Source organism: Nesoenas mayeri (assembly GCF_963082525.1).
Source record: "Nesoenas mayeri genome assembly, chromosome: 3".
Classification (NCBI taxonomy): domain Eukaryota; kingdom Metazoa; phylum Chordata; class Aves; order Columbiformes; family Columbidae; genus Nesoenas; species Nesoenas mayeri.
In genome coordinates this window covers 63,924,816-63,942,850 of record NC_137544.1, presented here as the reverse complement: position 1 = coordinate 63,942,850, position 18,035 = coordinate 63,924,816, and the positions used below count along the sequence as shown (strand labels likewise).

Here is an 18,035-nt window from a genome sequence, read left to right as displayed (position 1 = left end):
TGTCTAAACCAAAGCAGGTCAAGTGCCCTGGGACTGAAACAGCTGCCTGGGGGTGTCTGGCTCAAGGAGTGTGCTGTGGGCTGGTGGTCAGAGTGTCTCACTGTTTCTTCAGACTTCTTCCTGTCTGCAAACAATGTCTGCCCTGAGCTGGGAAAGGCTGGAGGAGGAAAGGCTTGCCTCCTATGAAGGCAAGGACCAGGTGAGATCTCCAGAAACACAATTTCTACACATGTGGTTTCAGTCAATTAACCTGCTCTGAATGCACGTGATCTTCTTTTTTTTCTATAGGCTTCCTTGCAGGAAATGTTAGTGTGGGGATGGACAGATGAGCAAGTATTTTTACCTTTTGCTGTGAAAGACCTGTACCAGGGTGTGCGAGTATTCTCTCTGTATCTTATCAATAAGAAAACTGAGGGACAAATGAATTGTCACGTGCGAAGAAGGCAGGAGGGCTGAGAATGGAACCCAACTTCTGAGGAAAGAATTTGACGCTGAAATTCACTTAAAAGCAAAACTGCAATCCCCAGCCCCCACCCAGCTTCCTTTTCCTCCCTTGGGCCTCCCCTCTTCCCCAGCCCCTGCAGCTGATGCTCAACTCCAGAGCTCCTGACAGTTTGCAAAGGTACATGCAAGAGGTACATATTAAATTGCTTGTCATAGCATCCACCCACAGCCACCTGCAATTATATGATGCCTCAGTGACTAATGGATTTGGTCACCCACAGGACACTTGAAAATAGTGGGACAACAGACCAGAGTTTACAGAATAGGGACTGTGAAGAGAACACTCTTAACTGTTCTATACGAAAGGAGAGGATAGAGAGACTGAAAACAAGACCTTGATAAATTGAAAGGCAAGCTTTTTTATTTGTGACCATTTACAGTAGAATATCTGACAAAAATCAGCCTGTTAAACTGACAGTTGTAGGTTAAACTGGGTACTAAACATAACAGTACTTATAATGCAGAAGCTAAATACCAGGCTTTGTTCAGAACTGTAATTACATGAAGATAACTGGATTAGGTTAGTTAAGGTACTAGCTGTTGTACTTTATAGCTTTTTGTATACAAGAGTGGTAGCAGCTTCTAAAACTGTGAATTATCTTAGGACAATAATAATGTTAAAATAAATAGCAAATAATATTGCTGTATGAAACACAAAACACCAGCTTTTTGTAGTATTTGTAAATCTAGATAGACATAAGTTAATCTCTTAACCCTATTAAATGAGAAGATTAAATGCTTCATTGTGCTTACTGTTCTGCTTTACAGTTTGGGGGAAGAGTATCTCCCTGCTCCCATATGATTCTTTGGCATTGCCTGCTCATCTGGACCTTTCTGGACACATGAAAATTTATTACACGTGTAATGTAACTGGCGCTGTGTTCACTTTGTTGGCATCTCTGAGACCCTGCATCTCCTGCCAGGGCAGGAGGATGTCATTGCCAGTGTCTCTTTGCCATTCTGTAAGACTGGAGGGCTTTGCCTGGGATGGCATCCCCTTATGATATTTTCAGCACTCACAACTATACTAGGAATTTGAAATGTCTACTGGCATTTCTTAAAGCCTTTCAAAATATTTATGAGAGAGTCCCATCTTTTTTTCTTTTTTAAACCTGCTACTATGATAATGCAAACACAGACCTTCAGAAGCCCCAAACAAGACAGCCTCACTGTTTATCCTATGTTAATCTATTTACATTTATTTTATTATTTTAAATCAAATTATTTCCAAGCCAGACACTGGATTTTGTCAAATTTGGTGCATCAAATAACAGAATGATTCATCAAGTTAAACTATTGCCAAAGGGGAAGGTACCTCAAAAATGAAGGCCATACAGGGGTGAGGGATGGTTTTCTAATTGTTGACTAGTTCCAGACTAGCTGACTAGTATTTTTAAGCTCACTAAATCTTTTGTTTAAAAAAATCAACAGCTGGAAGAGAACAAAAAGGTTAAACATAGCATCTGTTGCAATATAGCAGCAAAACACAAACCAGGCCGCTTGCTGTTGTGATGGAGCTGCTGAGCTTGACATTGCCCCAGAAGGTTCCTGCCTGATTCCACACACAAGGGTCACACTGCTCAGGACTCATTATGCCTGCAAAGAAGTTTGGGAAGTAAGGAAATGCTTCATTTGTCTTCCCTGTTTAAGTAGTGACACTTTTCTGGCTGGTTCCCTATCACACCTACCAAATTTACAGCAAAGACTTTTTCTGTTTTTTCAAGACAAAACCTGGGGAAGGAGGTAGGTATAGAAAGAACAGTTCTTCTCTAGTATGAGCATGTTTATGCTTACTTGGCAACAGATAAACTTTACTAGGGTAAGAACTAGTGCCAATCTAACTGCTGCTTATAAACAGTCTTAACACTTGGCAGAAAGGAAACAACAAAAAGATCCCAAACAAACAAAACCACAATTCAAGTGTTTATGAAAGTCTTCCAGAATTTAAACCAATTTTGCAATCAGTAAGAGGAGGTTGTTATCCACAGAGTGCTATAATGTAAATAAATCTACAGGGTGACTGCAGGAGCTAGGATCTGTTTGGATGTGGTGTAAAATCAGCATGAGAAAAGGGCAGCTTGTAGAGACTGCAGCAGGTTCAGAGGGGATTGAGGGTCTGCTCCTAGAGCAAGAGTTGAGTTCAGAAAAGCTGTGCTTGTAGGTCTGGCTGGCACAGCTCCCCTCTGAGTGAGATACCTCGTTTAGATTGTAATTATCTAGTGTTAGTATCTCATAAAAATGACTAGTGGCCTTAAATCATTTTTAATAGTAAAATAAAACAGCCCTTCATGAAGGGGATTATGTGTCATGGTGGGGGGGAAACAAAAACAAAAACCCAAAACCCAACCGACTGACAAGTAAATGTTGTATTGGGAGGTGGCAAGGGAGCTTGCACAGACACCTGCAGCTGTGCAGTTTTCTCCTGTGGGACTCCAGCCACCACTAACTTAATAGCCAGCATGAGGCAGCAGTTCAAGTGCAGATGATCGTTAAAAAAACATATTAATCTAATAACTCCAGTCAACATACACAGATCTTTCTCTTGAGGCAGAACATTGCTTAAAAGTAGTCATTTTATAGCGGTTTCTCTCCCATATGTTGTACCCTGGCCCATCCCAGCCTTCAGTTCTAGTCTTGGGGCAGCCTTCTGAGCAGCAGCTTCTAGGATTAAACTGAGTTTATTTACTTTGTCTTCTGAGAGGCATTTTTAGGCTCACAGAGTACCTCTGCTTTTATTCAGGCATGCTATGAACTCTATGCATCAGCGTTTCCATGTGGAAAAGATCCGTACCAGTTCTGGCCTTCCCTGGGGTTTGCAATAAATCTCCAGGACCAGATGAAGTCTATTGCAAATGTCTGGAAGGACTACAGAGGGAATTCAGCTGAACTTCTACCAAAATATGCAGGGAATATTATTCAAGAGAGCTACTCTGTAAGAAGAGCACAGGAAAGCTGTCATTGCACCCATTTTTTTTTAAATAGACACAGGAAGCTATTGCAGGGAATAACCAAGCAGTAACTCTCCCTATGCATCAGGATTGCTCATAACAGGAAGGAACCATCAGCAAACCAGTTGGGCAAAAAGCATCAGAGAACAAAGCAGGGGAGGGGTAGGGACAAAGAAGAGGAAGGGTAATGGCACTGTAAGGAATAGAAAATAAAGCTGGTGATGAGGGCAGCAAAGAAGGCAATTCCAAAGAGCTAATGATGAAGAGGTAATGGAAACAGCAGGTAGCAGACATTGCATGAGGTGAATGACAGTGGACTGGGTGCCTGACTTAGAAGTAGGGCTGTTGCTTTTGGCTGGTGGCTCAGAGGAAAACACGCGCAGTGGCGTCAGGCTCCAGCCCCCCCTTCCCCCTACAAAGTTTGTTTTACATGGCACTGTAATTCTTACACCCCAGGAGCTGGCTGCCCCCCAAAACCCACAGCTTTGCTGAGCCTTTCCACCCCACGCCCTGCTTTACAAACTACGGAGATGTTTCTGGCCTGCCCACGCTCCCTGCTCACCCCTTCCCACGCACACCAGCCTGCCCAGGTCACTGGTACCACTGGGGCACCTGCAACGGTGGTACCAACAGTAAGGAAATGTCCTAGGAGTAGGTTTATAATGGTTTATATAATGTTAGTAGTGGATGCAGCACAAGTTAAAAGTACAGGCAATTCTTTTTGTAAAAGCCTTTGCAAAACCTTGTTTTAGTGAAGCAGAACGGCACACCTAAATAAACAAGTCAAACTGTCAAAAAACAAATATTGACTAGCAAGCAGAATGAAAGCCAACTATGTTTGCTTGTACATACACGACCTGTGTATTTAATTGGTGTATTAGGAACAATGTAACATACCAAAATGGTGGTTCAAATAACTTCAAACCATGGCATTCCCTCAGTCCTTCTCTTTCCTGGTCTGTTCCCCTCATTCACATACTCTTGCTATTTTGGCAGCTACACCTTTACAGCAGCAATGACACAGATAACACCTTGTTCTATATTCTTCTTCCCTTTCAAGGAAAACATATGTTATTCACTCCACATTCACCATAAACTATGGGGCTGTGAAACAGCTTGACTCCTTATCCAGTTTGCTCTATTTTACTGTTTTATTTTTTCTTCATGCTTCTTCAGTTCATGGCTGGTGTTGTACTGAGGAACTCCATTAACTATTCCAATGTGAACCAGTTCATATGGACTGTCTTTTCAAACTATTCGGCCAAAATCATCTTGTCATAAAGCTGCTGAGAAGGAGAGAAACACTGAGATTTATCTCCCAATGCCATTCTTACAAGATTTTTCAAAATTTACAAAAAACAGTTAAAAAACCCCACCAACCCTCAGTCTCTCAGGTAAATGAATTTGTTCTCCTCCCTTTGTGGGATGTGTAATTACACTGCTTCTTGCTCCTCTTGGTCTTTGGTCTGAAACTCCTCCACAATCTGAAAAGTAATGGGCAGGGCTTTCTAAAGCATGAGGAGACACAATACCACAAAGAATCTGTTCATAAAATGTAATGAGAGAAACAGGCATAACTTGAATTTAAAAGCACCACATATATCGTACTGAAAACAACTAAAATGGAAAAAACATTTACATGTGATAATAGAAGAACAAATCTATGTGTGCAAGACGGTATGTGGGTTAGTATCTGGCATACAACTGGTGGTCTATTATCAAAGGCACTAGCTAGATATTCTCTATCTTAAGGAAGATGCAGCAAATAAATCCTGAACTTGACACGCAGGGAATGTTTCCCATGAAAGTTACATATGAGAACTGGTGTTTTGGGTTATGTTTAAGATTTGGGAGAAATTTGCCTACTCATCACAGAGATATAAGGCTCCTTCTCTCACTGGTTGTAGGGTGGTGGTCCTGGCTGCTAGATAGCTGTTGTGTTCCACCAGACTACTGGCACAGGTCACTGCTGTTTTTAAGGCAGTTTTAAAGACCTATAAGATCTATCTGAAGAAAAGTATCAAAAAGTAAAATGCTAATAACATATTCATTCAAACAAAATGACATAGGTGTCAAAGAATAACCACAGACTGTTGCCCCTTCCATCCTCGGAAGTTAGTTACCTTTTTTCTCTTGGAAAGCAGTGATTTCATGTGCTTTGTTACAAATTCACGTTTATGAAGCTAAAAACTTAGCTTCTAAAAATCTACTCATGTCATGATTTGATTGTAGTGCTCTCCAAATACAACACTCTTTCTTTTTACCCATTTTGTTCAAATACTTGAGTAAATTTGAAACTTTTACAGGGACAAGCTGTGTCCAACACTCACTTCTGTTCATAAAATACTTCAGTTTTGCTTTGGCTTTGTGGTACGTGTGTAAGAAAAAACAAAACTGAAATGTGAGACTACTTTTAAATATCAGTCTCCATTGCTCTTACGCACGCATTTCTGTGAACACAGAACACAAGCTCACCTAACTAACAAAATCCTATTAGAAAATACTACAACTGTAAAGAGCTAGCACTGAAAACAAATCCAGTTAATGAGCTCCATGATCCTTATGAGTTTTCAAACAACTCCCACTAATGCGTACATGCTGAAACTCCATAGAAGATATTCTCCCTTGAATGCCTGATCACACTGAGGGCAGACTCTAGTTCAATAAGCTTTAAATAAATTAACAGTAATTAGAGATATATATGGAGTATGGAAGCTCTGTTCTCCTTGCCCTCTCCCACCCCTCATTTTTAAATGCCTCAATATAGGTCTTATCTGCTCTGTATGCTCCTTTTTTCTGATATGTAGTCTGTATTACCCAAATGATAAAATAACCAAAGATGCTTGTGTTAACAGAATTGCAAATAAATTATAGTAAAAGGGATTAAAAGCTAACATTTTCCTCAAGAAATAGTGTACTGCACCATGAAAATTATCCAAATATATATGAAGTGTTGATGTGACTTGACTGATTGCATTTTATCCTCAGCTTTTCAAATTTTGTGTGACTTGGTTAGTCTAAAAAATATAAGGTTAGTTTTTATTAATTTTCATTATTTAGCTTTCAGGTTCATTTTCTGTATCATAATCAGCTTTCTGTTGTATGCTTGCATTTTCCACCCTCGTATTGACCTGCTTCTATCTGATTGGCTATAACACCTCAGCAGACAATAAAAGTCACAGATTCTGAACAATCAGGAAAATTCTATTTGTCCTTCTTACAAATATGGAACATCAACAAAGTAGTTCAATTTGTATTTAAGAATGAAGTTGGGAATGACTTTGCTGCACCAGCCAGTCTGTTCCAGTCCTGTCTGTGAAAATGGCAGCCACTATATACTAGGGAAATGCCACAACAGGCAACCTGGGATTGCCTCTGTCTGGAGTTTTCTTCACAGTTGACTCATGGATAAGAGTCTTTCACCTCATGGGAACCATATCCCTTGATATGGGGTCATCATGAGACTGCTTTCACCGCTGATATTCAGCAGAGGTGTGCACAATTTGTCAGAAGATAAGCAAAGGCTCACTGAGACAAACTGCCAATTTATGTGCTGCATCTCTGTCTGTGTAAAGATTAAGCAGTTCACTTCAAATTTGAACTTTCTATTTTATTAAGCATTTTGGTTTTCCTATCAGAAGTTCCAGAAGATTAGGCAAGAAGCAGTGGAAAACTCTGTGGCTTCCTAGTCCTTTGAATATGAGAGAGGAATATCTAAAACTAATCATAAACATGTCAGTCTGGAAGAAATTATAACAAATTTTATCTGGTTGTCTGGTCACTATTACTGCCTAAATAAACGTTGTCTGATTAATGCTGCTCATCTGCACATAGTTTTGGGATGAAGGAACTTAAGCTTTAAAACAGCTGCAGTTACTGAAAATAGTTTCTTAATAAGAAAAGGCTAGAATCTGTGAATGCAGTCAGTCTGCCTCTCTAGATGGATGTCTTTCATTTAGCATGCACATAGGTAAAATATAAGTGGAAGAGGAGGTGAGAAATTCCACTGACCTCCCAACAGCACTTCAAACACAATTTTTCATGAGCAGCATTTGTAAAACAGTTAGCACTTCACCAGAGCATTTCTCAGCCACTTCTGGTGCAAGTTCAGAGCCTGAATTCACAGCCCAATCTTCTGCCAAGCTGCAGCCAGATAGAACCCAGCTCTGTGTGAACCTACAGCAACTTGGCTTCCAGCCCAACTACCTCGAGCAGTTGAACCTGTGCTGTTCATTCACTTGAGGAGTCTCACCCAAGCAAGGAGCTGTGAGGCTCAGGCTACTGATAAAGTATGTTTTAGTGTCCTGATGAACTGGAAGCTCCGGTCAGCTTTATTAACCCGCTCCGCTCCCTTCCAAATAATTGGTTAAAGGGTAACACTGACACAGAAATATTGGTATTATAAGTTTCTTTTTCCTGCTGTAAGGATCACAGACCCCGGCAGAGTAAGGGGAACTTATCAGGAAAGGCTGTAAACAGGAGTGGAAAGCAGAAAATACTGTCACTGGCTTAAGTACACAAGATGTCTCTGTATCACTCCTCTTACACTCATGGCGAGGTCAAATGTTCTTTGCCAAGCTCTAAGCACACAATAAAGCATACTGATTTATGACTTGTGCTTCTCACACTCTTCAGAATTATTTTTAAGGAAATGCTGTTGACTTTGTATCTCCGTAACAAAGTACCAGATGTCTTTTGCACACAAAGTTCTTTACACAGTGAAGAAAATCATAACCAGCTAGAATAGAAAGCTCTTCCCTCAATCTCACTGAGGGTGTAAGAGGTGACATTAAAACCCCACAGCTACTTTCAGAGCAACACTTTGAACACTTCAGCCTACAAGCGTTGCAAATGCTTCTCTGTGCCAAATTCAGCTCTAAATAAAAGTTATTCTAACGTTAACTAGAAAGTGTGAAAACAATAAAAGGTTTTGCGTATTAGCAGCAGTTACCCGTTGTTTTCAATGTCATGCACAGGAAAAACTGTGTTGAGGTATTTCCCCTATTTCTTCTTTACTTGTTGATGTCACAAGTTTCTCATAAAAGGCAGAACCCGAACTCTTTTCAATGACCTTGTGGGCACACACATTTCTCAAGGAATTTGTGGCCACTGAGACTGTGTGCAAGTGGCCAGAAATCTGCAGGAAATACCATAAGAAGTAATCTTTTATATTTAGTCTCAATTTTTCTCTTTAGCAAAATTACCATTGCTTTCAGTAGCATAATAACACAGATTTTTTTGTTTGTTTGATTCTACTTTGTTTCACCACAGCTTTTTGTATGAGTCCCAGATTGCGAAGATCATTTAATAGCACGTAAAGACAGGCAAGTAATACTACAGGGACATTCACCCATTCTATGCCCCAGTCTAGGATATGGGGTTGACACAGCTCCCCAAGGCAGCTAAGCCAAATACACCCTGGTCTCTCCAGTTCTGTTAAACTCTGTTTTGTAATACCCCTGTTGTTCTCCTTCTGATGTGTCTCCAGACAAACATACAATGCCACCTGCTAAGATCAGCACGCAGTACTCTTTTTCATCCAGACCCTGTAAACAGCCATTACCATAAAGACCTAAGAGCAGAAGTCATTATAATGCATAGCATGCTTCAGAGCTAAACAAGGGGCTGGGGAGGGGAATGGACTAGAAATAATGAATAACGACTTGAAAGAAGATATAAGTGCTCAGAAATTACACTGAGGTGAATTCTACAGCTGAATTTTTAATGATAGCAAAAGAACAGTGCTTAAAAATATGTATCAACACAGTATGCAGATTATTTTCAACATAATTTATTAATCTGGTAAGTTAACAGGAACCAAACCTTATTTAGGAGCCGAAGGCTGTATCCTCCAACCAGAGAGGCCGACCTTCTAACATACGAGAGCTGCAATTTTGTTTGAACTGCATTTCCCATAGTTCTGCAGTCAACTAACCTGAGATCTTAAGGATTCCTCCCCTTCCGATAGGGAGAGAACCATCTCCCTCCCCCTCCTCTAAAGACAGGAGCTGGAAAAGGAGTTGGAAGGAGAAAAGGAAAGCAATGGAGCACTTACTTCTGACAAGAGATATTCCACTCCCCAAAATATGATATTCCCACTATTCTCTGAATACAGCACAGTACAGATATCCCACTAACCTGTTGCTTCTCTTTGCTTAAGGCAGCGGAGACATTGGAAGATCACCTCCCACTGTCGAGCTGTGGGGACATTCAGAAAGCAATGCAAAATATCCATCACTGCTCAACAGTAGAGCAATAAAGAACCAAAACTAGGAATGTGAAGAGTGGTAAAGAAACTAATATGATGAAACTACCAAGGCAGAAGATTAAAGGAAAAGAAAAATCCACTAAGAAAGGAGGATGAAATGAAAAAATGCTGAGGAGTTAATGAGGGTGTATGGCCTGAGTGAAAACAGATGCTGTAGAACAGGGAATGGGTTCACCTGGGGGACGTGTCAAATGACTATGGGAATTAATCAGTTTCCATGATACTCATACAAACGCTCCAGAGCAAAAGACAGCTGACGTCCAAATGTCAGCTAAAAGATGATCTGTCAATCTCAACATTGTCCCTTAAAAATGGACTTCCACACACTGAATCACAGTCAGTTTGGTTAGATGAAAAATATCTTGACTGCTATAAAAAAAAGGCAAGGGAAACCTTTGCATATCCCCCCATATGTATCGAGCAAGGTTCCTATCTGAGCCCTCACTTTGGATGTCATTCTGTGTGAAGGGGGTTTGTAAGTTGTTCGGCTTTATTCACCCCTCCTCCGCAACATTTTCTGATGTTTTCTCAGTTTTATGTTTCTAAGGTAACTGACCTATGATACAAAGTCTAATTAATTGACACACTGCTTTTTCAATAATCATGACATCACACCTTTAAAAATGCATCTTTCCATGCTGTGGATGTTTCAAAGCCAGAACCCTTTGAAAAGATCTGTTCGTAACAGATTAAAAAGGACTCACTCAACAAGCCACCTGTGGAAGAAGTGCTTTGTCATACGCACTGCTAAAGGCTTCCAGCTTTCTACCTTCATGTGGGTTTTCCTCTCACATTCTCATCTCCTCTTAATGGATTTGAGGTGCTGAGAACAGTACTAGCCTATGTGCCCCAGTTCTTTCTAGTATTTTGCTCAACAAATCTGACAATAAGTTTTTTATTAATAACTATAAATTGTGTGTTCTTGGAATTTGCAGTGAAAAGCACTAGTAACAAAAATTACTCATGAGTTACAAGCACAGGCGATAGAGAGTGACATACCAGTGTCCTCCAAGTGAGCTTATTCCAAAATGGAGTTTGAAGATGAATATGAAGAATCATTCCTCAAATACAAAGACTTTTTTTTTGTTGTTTAATTTTAACATGTAAGTGCATGACCGAGGGCAACTTTTTAAAGTATTTGATGCAACTGCCTTAGGCACCTCTGATTAAGTGACACTTTCAGTATTTCATCTCAGGTAAGCACTCTTTAGGGAAGGAGGTCAGGGTAAAAGATGACAAAAATACAAATGGATACTTGGTCTGCCATTTCCATAGGATAGCTTTAAGAAAGGCATCTCTTTTTTGTTTAACAGACAGGATGGTTAATTCACAGTCTTTCTTACATCCTCTAAAACCCCCAAACTTTCTCACGTTTTTCATCCTGGTCACTGAATCTCTAAAGTTTTTGGGTCATTTCTTTTACATTACCCATCACACTTTACCTTATCCTACAAACTGCCCTCAAAGATTAGGATCAATGAAAAATAAAAGCTCTGTGGAAACACAAATCCCACTTTCCCTTACAGGTATTTTCAAAATGCTAAGAAGGTATCATAAACATGCCTAAAATTAATCTCCTTTTCAAGTCATTACTTGTTATACAACAAATAAAACAGAGGCATGTGACAGAAAAACACTAACTGCTTTTCAGTTTGTTTGCACCAAGTTCAAAGGTGGCAGGGATCATATTACATTCCACCTGGCAGAGCACAGGCGTGATTGATGTCCTCAACATTAGTGCAAGACAATAGTAACAGGTGGTAGTTTGGGTACTTTGCATTTCACAGTGTTCTCTGCATATAAAAGTAAAGTATAATTCTGCTGTATTAGCAGATTAGAATTATACTTGTTTTACCTGTGTTTAAAAAGGACTATGCTTTCTGCTAGAAATTACAGAAAACTTTGATCTGAATGTATTTGTGTACCTGCACCTACCTCAATCCATTCCTTATAGCTGAACTCTAGAAAAAACCAGCACTTCATCCTGTACAGTCTCAACGGGAATTATGATGGGAATCCCGCAGTGTCAGAAAGGGGGGCGGGAGGCGGCAAAGGCGCGCTTTTACCTGAAGGAACACGGTTTTTAATTCCTAGTCAACCTAAAACGAGCATTGTGCCTTTTCCCGAGAGGCCGCACACCCAGCGGGCGGGACGGCGCTTTCCAGGCGCAGCCGAACGCCCCGGGACGCCGGGGGCAGCACCGGCGCGACCCGGCCGTGCCGGCGGGAATCGCCTCGGCGCCGGCCAACCGCGGCCAGGCCCGGGCGGCGCGGGGAGCCCGGGCAGCCGCTCCCCACAGGAGGCGGGGCGCAGCGCAGCCTGTCCCGGGACAAACCGGGCAGCCGCCTCCGCCTGCCAGGCGGGCGGAGGAACCGATTTCGGCCGCCTCCAGGCCCTCCTCGCCTCACGCAGCGCGGCCACGACAGCGGCGCCAAGGGTGGCTGAGCTCCGTTGGCGGGCCCGCCGCGCTGCTGGGGACTCGACGGCGAGCTTCGCCTCGGCCCGGACGCGCCGCCGACGGGGGTGGGGAGCGGCGATTTCGGGCCCCCTCGGGGCAGCAACGCGGCGTGTCCGTTGCGGACGGTCTCGGCCGCAGCTCCTCCCCTCCCCCGCGGGCAGGGCGGGTGGCGGCGCCCCGGCGGCGCGTTGTACCTGTCCCGTAGGAGGAGCCGCAGCCGGGGAGCCGGAGGGACAAAGTTAACTGGAAAGTTTAGAAGGCGCCGTGGGTGGGAAGGGAAAAGCGGGAAGCAGAGGGGAGGTCGCTCCCGGGGACTCCCCAGGGGGAGGCAGCAGGAGCTGCGGCGCTGCGGGACCGCGGGGGACGCGGAGGAGCGGCAGCCGCAGCCTCTCCGCTCCCCTCACCGGCACTTGCAGGCCCGCTGAGGTGACCGGCTCCCGGGAGGGGACACGTCCGTCCTCCTTGCCCGCCTCTCTGGGCGTTCTCGGCGCCGGAGAGAAGCGGGCTGCTCGGAGCGGGGACCCCGCGCTCGGACGAGCCCCGGTAGGGGCGCAGGGCTGCTGGCGGCCCCCCGGAAGCTCCTTTGCCACCCGCGCAGGGGGTCGCAACCCCCATTCGCCGGCAACCCCCGCTCTCTCCTGCCTGCGACCGGCGGCTCCCATGGCTCTCAGCAAAGCGCTGCGGCTGCTCTGGAAGCAGGAGCCGGGCCCGAGCGCCCTGCTGGAGGCGCGCACCCGGCAGGACTGCCTGTTGCTGGAGGCCGGCACCGTGGCGGCGCTCAGTAAGTGCCCCGGGCCGGGCCGGGCGGTTTCCCGCGCGGGGCGTGTGGGGAGGTGGCGCGTGTGCGGGTGCGCGGCGGGCGCCTCTGTGGTGCCTGCGGGACTCGTGTGGGGCTGGCGGAGGGTGCCGGGGTGCGGGGGCAGCGCCTGGTGCCCGGGAGGCTTGGGGCACTTTCCCCTGTGGCAGGGAGAGGGGAAGGGGAAATCACAGACACTGACCTTAGGGAACGCGCCTACCTCATTTCAAACCTCGGCGTCCAGCGTGGCCCTGCAGGCCTGCCCACTTGTTGACCCCCGGTGCCCTGCCGTGCTCGGAGGGTTGCCCAGCATCTCCTCCCTGTGTGAGCCCAGGCCCGAGCCACGTCCGACCGGCCCGTTTTCTACTCTGGTTGCCTTTAGCCTACTCACCAAGGGCCCAGGTGGAAGGAGCGGCAACAGCCACTTGCTTGGCTGGTGGCCACGGGGTCTCGGCATGGGGAATAATAATTATAATACTAACCTGTTCCTGCGATCATGCCGCTGTTTGCAGTGTTGTTGGAGCCCGTATTCAAGCAGCTCGAAAGAAAAGTGGAAGGCTTAAACTGTCAAATCTTCGTAGTAAGAATTTGATGTATGTTGTGTTTTGGGCAGTGTCAATCACAGTGTCAGCCCAGAATCGGGCCCTCTGAGATGAATCTTCCGTGATGTACAGTGACAAGATATCCAAACTAAAATGCTTAATTTTTAGGTGTTAGGGATTTTATGAATGAAGAAAGCCAAAAAGGTCATCAGGTGGCAGCTGATTTTCATGAGAACAGTTCCAGTAATGGAAAAAATTTTGACTTGTGATAAAGATCTGTTATTGCCACACTGTATCGTGGTTATTGTGTCTTTTAAAAAACCACAATTTTATTGGAATTTTGTATTGTGTAATACTTTAGGGGTTCAGTTTCTTGTTAAATTAATTTGTAATAGTGCATGTGAATGTGTTACATTTTTCTAGGGTTTTTTTGTGTCAATTTTCAATGAACTGACAAAGTGAAAAGTCTGGTAGTACTGAGCAACATTTTACTCACTTTCCCAGATTCAAAAGCCTGTTTACATGAAAGCTTTTCATTGATATCAGTGGGTTTTGGTCTGTGTTTCATTATTCTGATACAAATCTAAAGCAGTTCCACTGCCTAAAGCAAATGTGCATGAATAAAATAGAGAGACCAGTTTTCATCTAGCTGACTCCAAGCCATTTGTATGACCAGGAGTTGGAAAGGTCTCACTAATGAAGGCAATTATCAACTTAGAGTAGATTTTTCTCCCTCAGTGTTGCTATCCCCATTTGAATTGCTATACCTAAAAATGATTAGAGAATTTATATAGTCTCTCTTAAAATATGTGTTGGAAGAATTTTGAAGTAGCAATCTGTATAGCACATGTAAAAGCCTGTTTGTCATATCTCCAATGTCGCCTTTTGAAAGTCTGATGTTGCCTCTTGAGATAACTGTAATCATGCATGTGTTGGCATCCAGTCCAATCCATGTTATTAACTTTGTAATTTTATTTCATTTTATTTATCTTTTCCCACCTGGGTTGGTTCCTAGGAAAAAGCTCGTTTATCCAGTTGGGACTGTTTAGTTTGTTTCTTCTGTTTATGCAAAAAGGGACCAGAAAAGGAGGCAAAACCAGCAGTAGGTATTGTGATGGTAAATTTACAAAAGCTGTGAAGAACAAGCTCTGCAGCCAGGGTGGCAACAGAAACAACATTAATTCTGATTTGTTTGACTGGTGTTTAGGTTGTCACTAACCTTGAAGCTCTTCAGTGTAAGGTTAGTGTTTTCTGTATGTGTGGTTTCATATATACTAGCCCTAGGATTGTGTTAATTTTGGCTTCTCTGTCTAATTTTCCGTTTCTAAAACAAAGTTCTTAAAAAATTGCATGCCTGTGGTGAGGAGGAATTATGCAACTGTGCCTTATGCAAACTTCCACACTAAACAAAAGCAGATCTGTATACCTGCAGCACTTAAGTTGTACAACACTGTGCAGTTTTGCAACAGCAGCCTTGTGCCAATAGAATCATGGAGAGGAATAATCATGGATGGACAATGAAGGCCGGAGAACAAATTTTAGTTGTTGCTTGTTATTCTTTTTCCATAATTACCACGTCTCTTTGCCCTTGATCAGGCATGGCATCTCAATTTTTTAAAAAATTCAGTTACTTCTGTAATACTTCTGTACTGGAAGAAACTTAACTGTTGAATTTAACCTAGTTCAAATGGTGTAAGGGAGTGAGAATCCATCTAGAAGAAATGGCGTTACAAAAAACAAGTCTAAAAAACCACACACTTGTTTAAGCGTGGTGCCCATACAGGCCATAAACCTCTGGCAAATTAATAATTAAAACAAACGCTTTCAAATATGTAAACCAAAAATTTGATACTGTCTTGTGAATGGTTGACTTTATACTTCTCCCTGTCTCAATACATTATAAAGACCATTATGACAATTGTAGTTGGAAACTGGTTGTATTTCAGAATTTCCTTATGGCATATAGAGATCTAATACTTTTAACTTGAAAAAAATTGACACATTTGATATTGGTATTGGGAAAGTATTACGGAGATCTCTAATTGTCTGGAATGTGAGCAGTTTATAAAATGAGAACGCTCAGGCTGCAATGGAAGCCTAACTTAAGAAACTTTTGGAAAAAATCAAGGAATCAGAAATCACAGTGGGAAATGTAGCTACGTAACCCCAAACATCTTAAGTTAATCTGCATAGCGACATAATATGAACAGAACAGTTTTCTGTTCTGTCATAAATTACATAGTATTTTTGAAGATGAGAGTTTTTCTTCCTCTTCTCATGATGTCACTGTAGAGTGGAGGGTAAAACTCGCTCTTTTGAATTTAACAGCACATTCTGCAAGAGGTTTTTTTTGGCACTGGCAACCCTGAAGCTTCAGAAGGATGGGTGACAGCCTGGAACAGTTCTTCCAGGAATGCTCTGAACTAGAACATCAATAATTAGATTTTATGGAAGAAACTCAGAGTTGTGAAGGGTATAGAAAAATTGTCATTGATTTAGGAGTTTTTGCTTGTGCAAAAAGGAGTATAGATACAAATGCTGTTCCTACTTTTAACATATTACAGTTTTTAGTGGTTTATAGATGAAGTGAACTGCACAAAGCAGTTCCCAACTGCTGTCAAGTCAGTCACTGAACTACACTTCCTTATAGTAGGTAATCTCAGTGACATGATGTCAACAGGAGTGGTCTGCTATTGAAATTCAACCTAGAAATATGTTTTTGCAAGGGCAGACCCAAAGGCTGCACAGAATTTTTTCTTTTTATTTTTTTTTGTAAGCACTTTGGTTCTGCAATTACTTTTGTTAAAGGATGTTACAACAACTGTTACAGTGGATCCCAAATGACCATGGGCTTTTGAAATTACTGAAATGCAAAGCTGATACAATGCTGCATGTTGTTGCAAATACAGCTGAAGTTTTTCCTCCAGAATTTCACCCGCAGATCTGGGAAGTAAGCCTTTACTAGTGACAATAGAGACAAACTTAGATAGAACTAAGGGGTGTGTACACTGCAGAGGCGCTTCGGCAGCTGCAGCCCCAGGTACGTATGTTGTTCTCTGATGTGGCTGAGTGAAACCAGGGACAGCCTTGCAAGGGGCGGGATGCAAAACCAGGAAGTGGCAATTATTTAGCTTCGTTACCTTCTTTTGTTTTTGGTACAAAATGCAGTTTCTGTCCTGTAGGTACACGCACTGTTTACTGTTAGCTTTAGTTTTGTATTTAAGTGGATAAATATGCCACTGAGTGGGGTATGGAAATCAAACACCAATACTTCTTTAAATGTATTGTGTATGTATTCCTAAGCACTATACGCTATCCAAAACAACGAGCCCTACAGCGTGACTCATTTTTACTCTTATGCTAGGATATTTATATAGCTAATCTCCCTACTCTATCTGTATTCCTAAATCTTCTTGCTTAAATTTAAAGAAAATAAATAATCCAATTACAAATTTTTGTGAAGTTTTCTGTAGTTTAGTGGTGATCAAAGTTTTTCCATTTGTGGTTCCCTACAAAACTTGTAGTGGAAGTAATCTACGTAGCAGAAGCCTTGCTTTTCTTGGTTACACTGGCAAAAGTCACTTGCAAACTATCATTTCTTGGGCTGAAATTCAGTGCTCTAGGTTACAGGGAGAGGTCTGTGTTACAGTTCCTCCTCTGTTGTTGAAATGGAAATCAAGTGCATGGAAGAAGAAAGGTGGATTGGTTTAAATATAGAGTGTACATTACAAGACTCGTTATCTATGCTAGGAAACTGTTAGTGGTTGTGAAGTGTAAATTCTTCTTGGTGCTTTGTGTCTGTAGTGACAGAAGGTTTCTGTGTTAGTATATGTAATATATGACAGTAACCACATAAAGATAATAGTCAAGCTCCAGAGAAATGAGTTAGGGACTTCTCTTTTATCTTTTATTTTCATGACTGCCTGTGGACCACAGTGATGGCCAGTAGAATCCTGGTGGTTTTATGAGTCCATTCTTCTTTAGTTGTGAATAAAAATATTCACATATACACATGCAGCAATGAAAACATAGTCCCTCCCTAGGAAAAAAATGTTTTCAATCTAATACAGGAAGCCAGGGAACTGATCTCTCCAAAATGCCACGTTCTTGATTTGTTGTTTGTGTTTTCAGCCAGAAATACCAATTTCTAGAAAATAATATTTTGAATTTCCAGACTCTCTTAACTGTAACTCTGACCACAGAGGTCTTCCCAACTCTGTATTGCTTGACCTATATGGTATTTCAGAATACAGTATGACTTGCGTAATGTCTGTGTAGCTCCGATTGAATGTGAACAGGAAGATTTTAGTGATGAAAGATAATGAAAGTAAATGAAAATACAACAAAGTGGTTTAGGCCTCTCTGAGGATGTCAGAAAACAGAATTTAGAGGCAAGTTAATCATCTAAACTCATATCATATCAGACATTGGACATTTTTCTAGGTAAGATGCTGGTGGTAGTGTTTATATATATATTTTTTTTCTCATGTGTTTGGCTTTTCTTGTGTATGAAATTTCT

The 18,035-nt window shown here is 42.2% G+C and overlaps 1 protein-coding gene across 1 annotated transcript in view; it reads left to right on the top strand.

The window, feature by feature from the left end:
- Positions 1–12,838: 12,838 nt before the first annotated feature.
- The window catches only part of SYNJ2 (synaptojanin 2), a gene marked incomplete at both ends in the record, with an annotated part of 66,093 nt that continues 60,896 nt past the window's right edge, over positions 12,839–18,035 (top strand). Inside the window, one exon of the mRNA XM_080341212.1 lies at positions 12,839–12,959. Coding sequence (XP_080197338.1) covers positions 12,839–12,959 — 121 coding nt within the window. The remainder of the gene's footprint in view (positions 12,960–18,035) is intronic.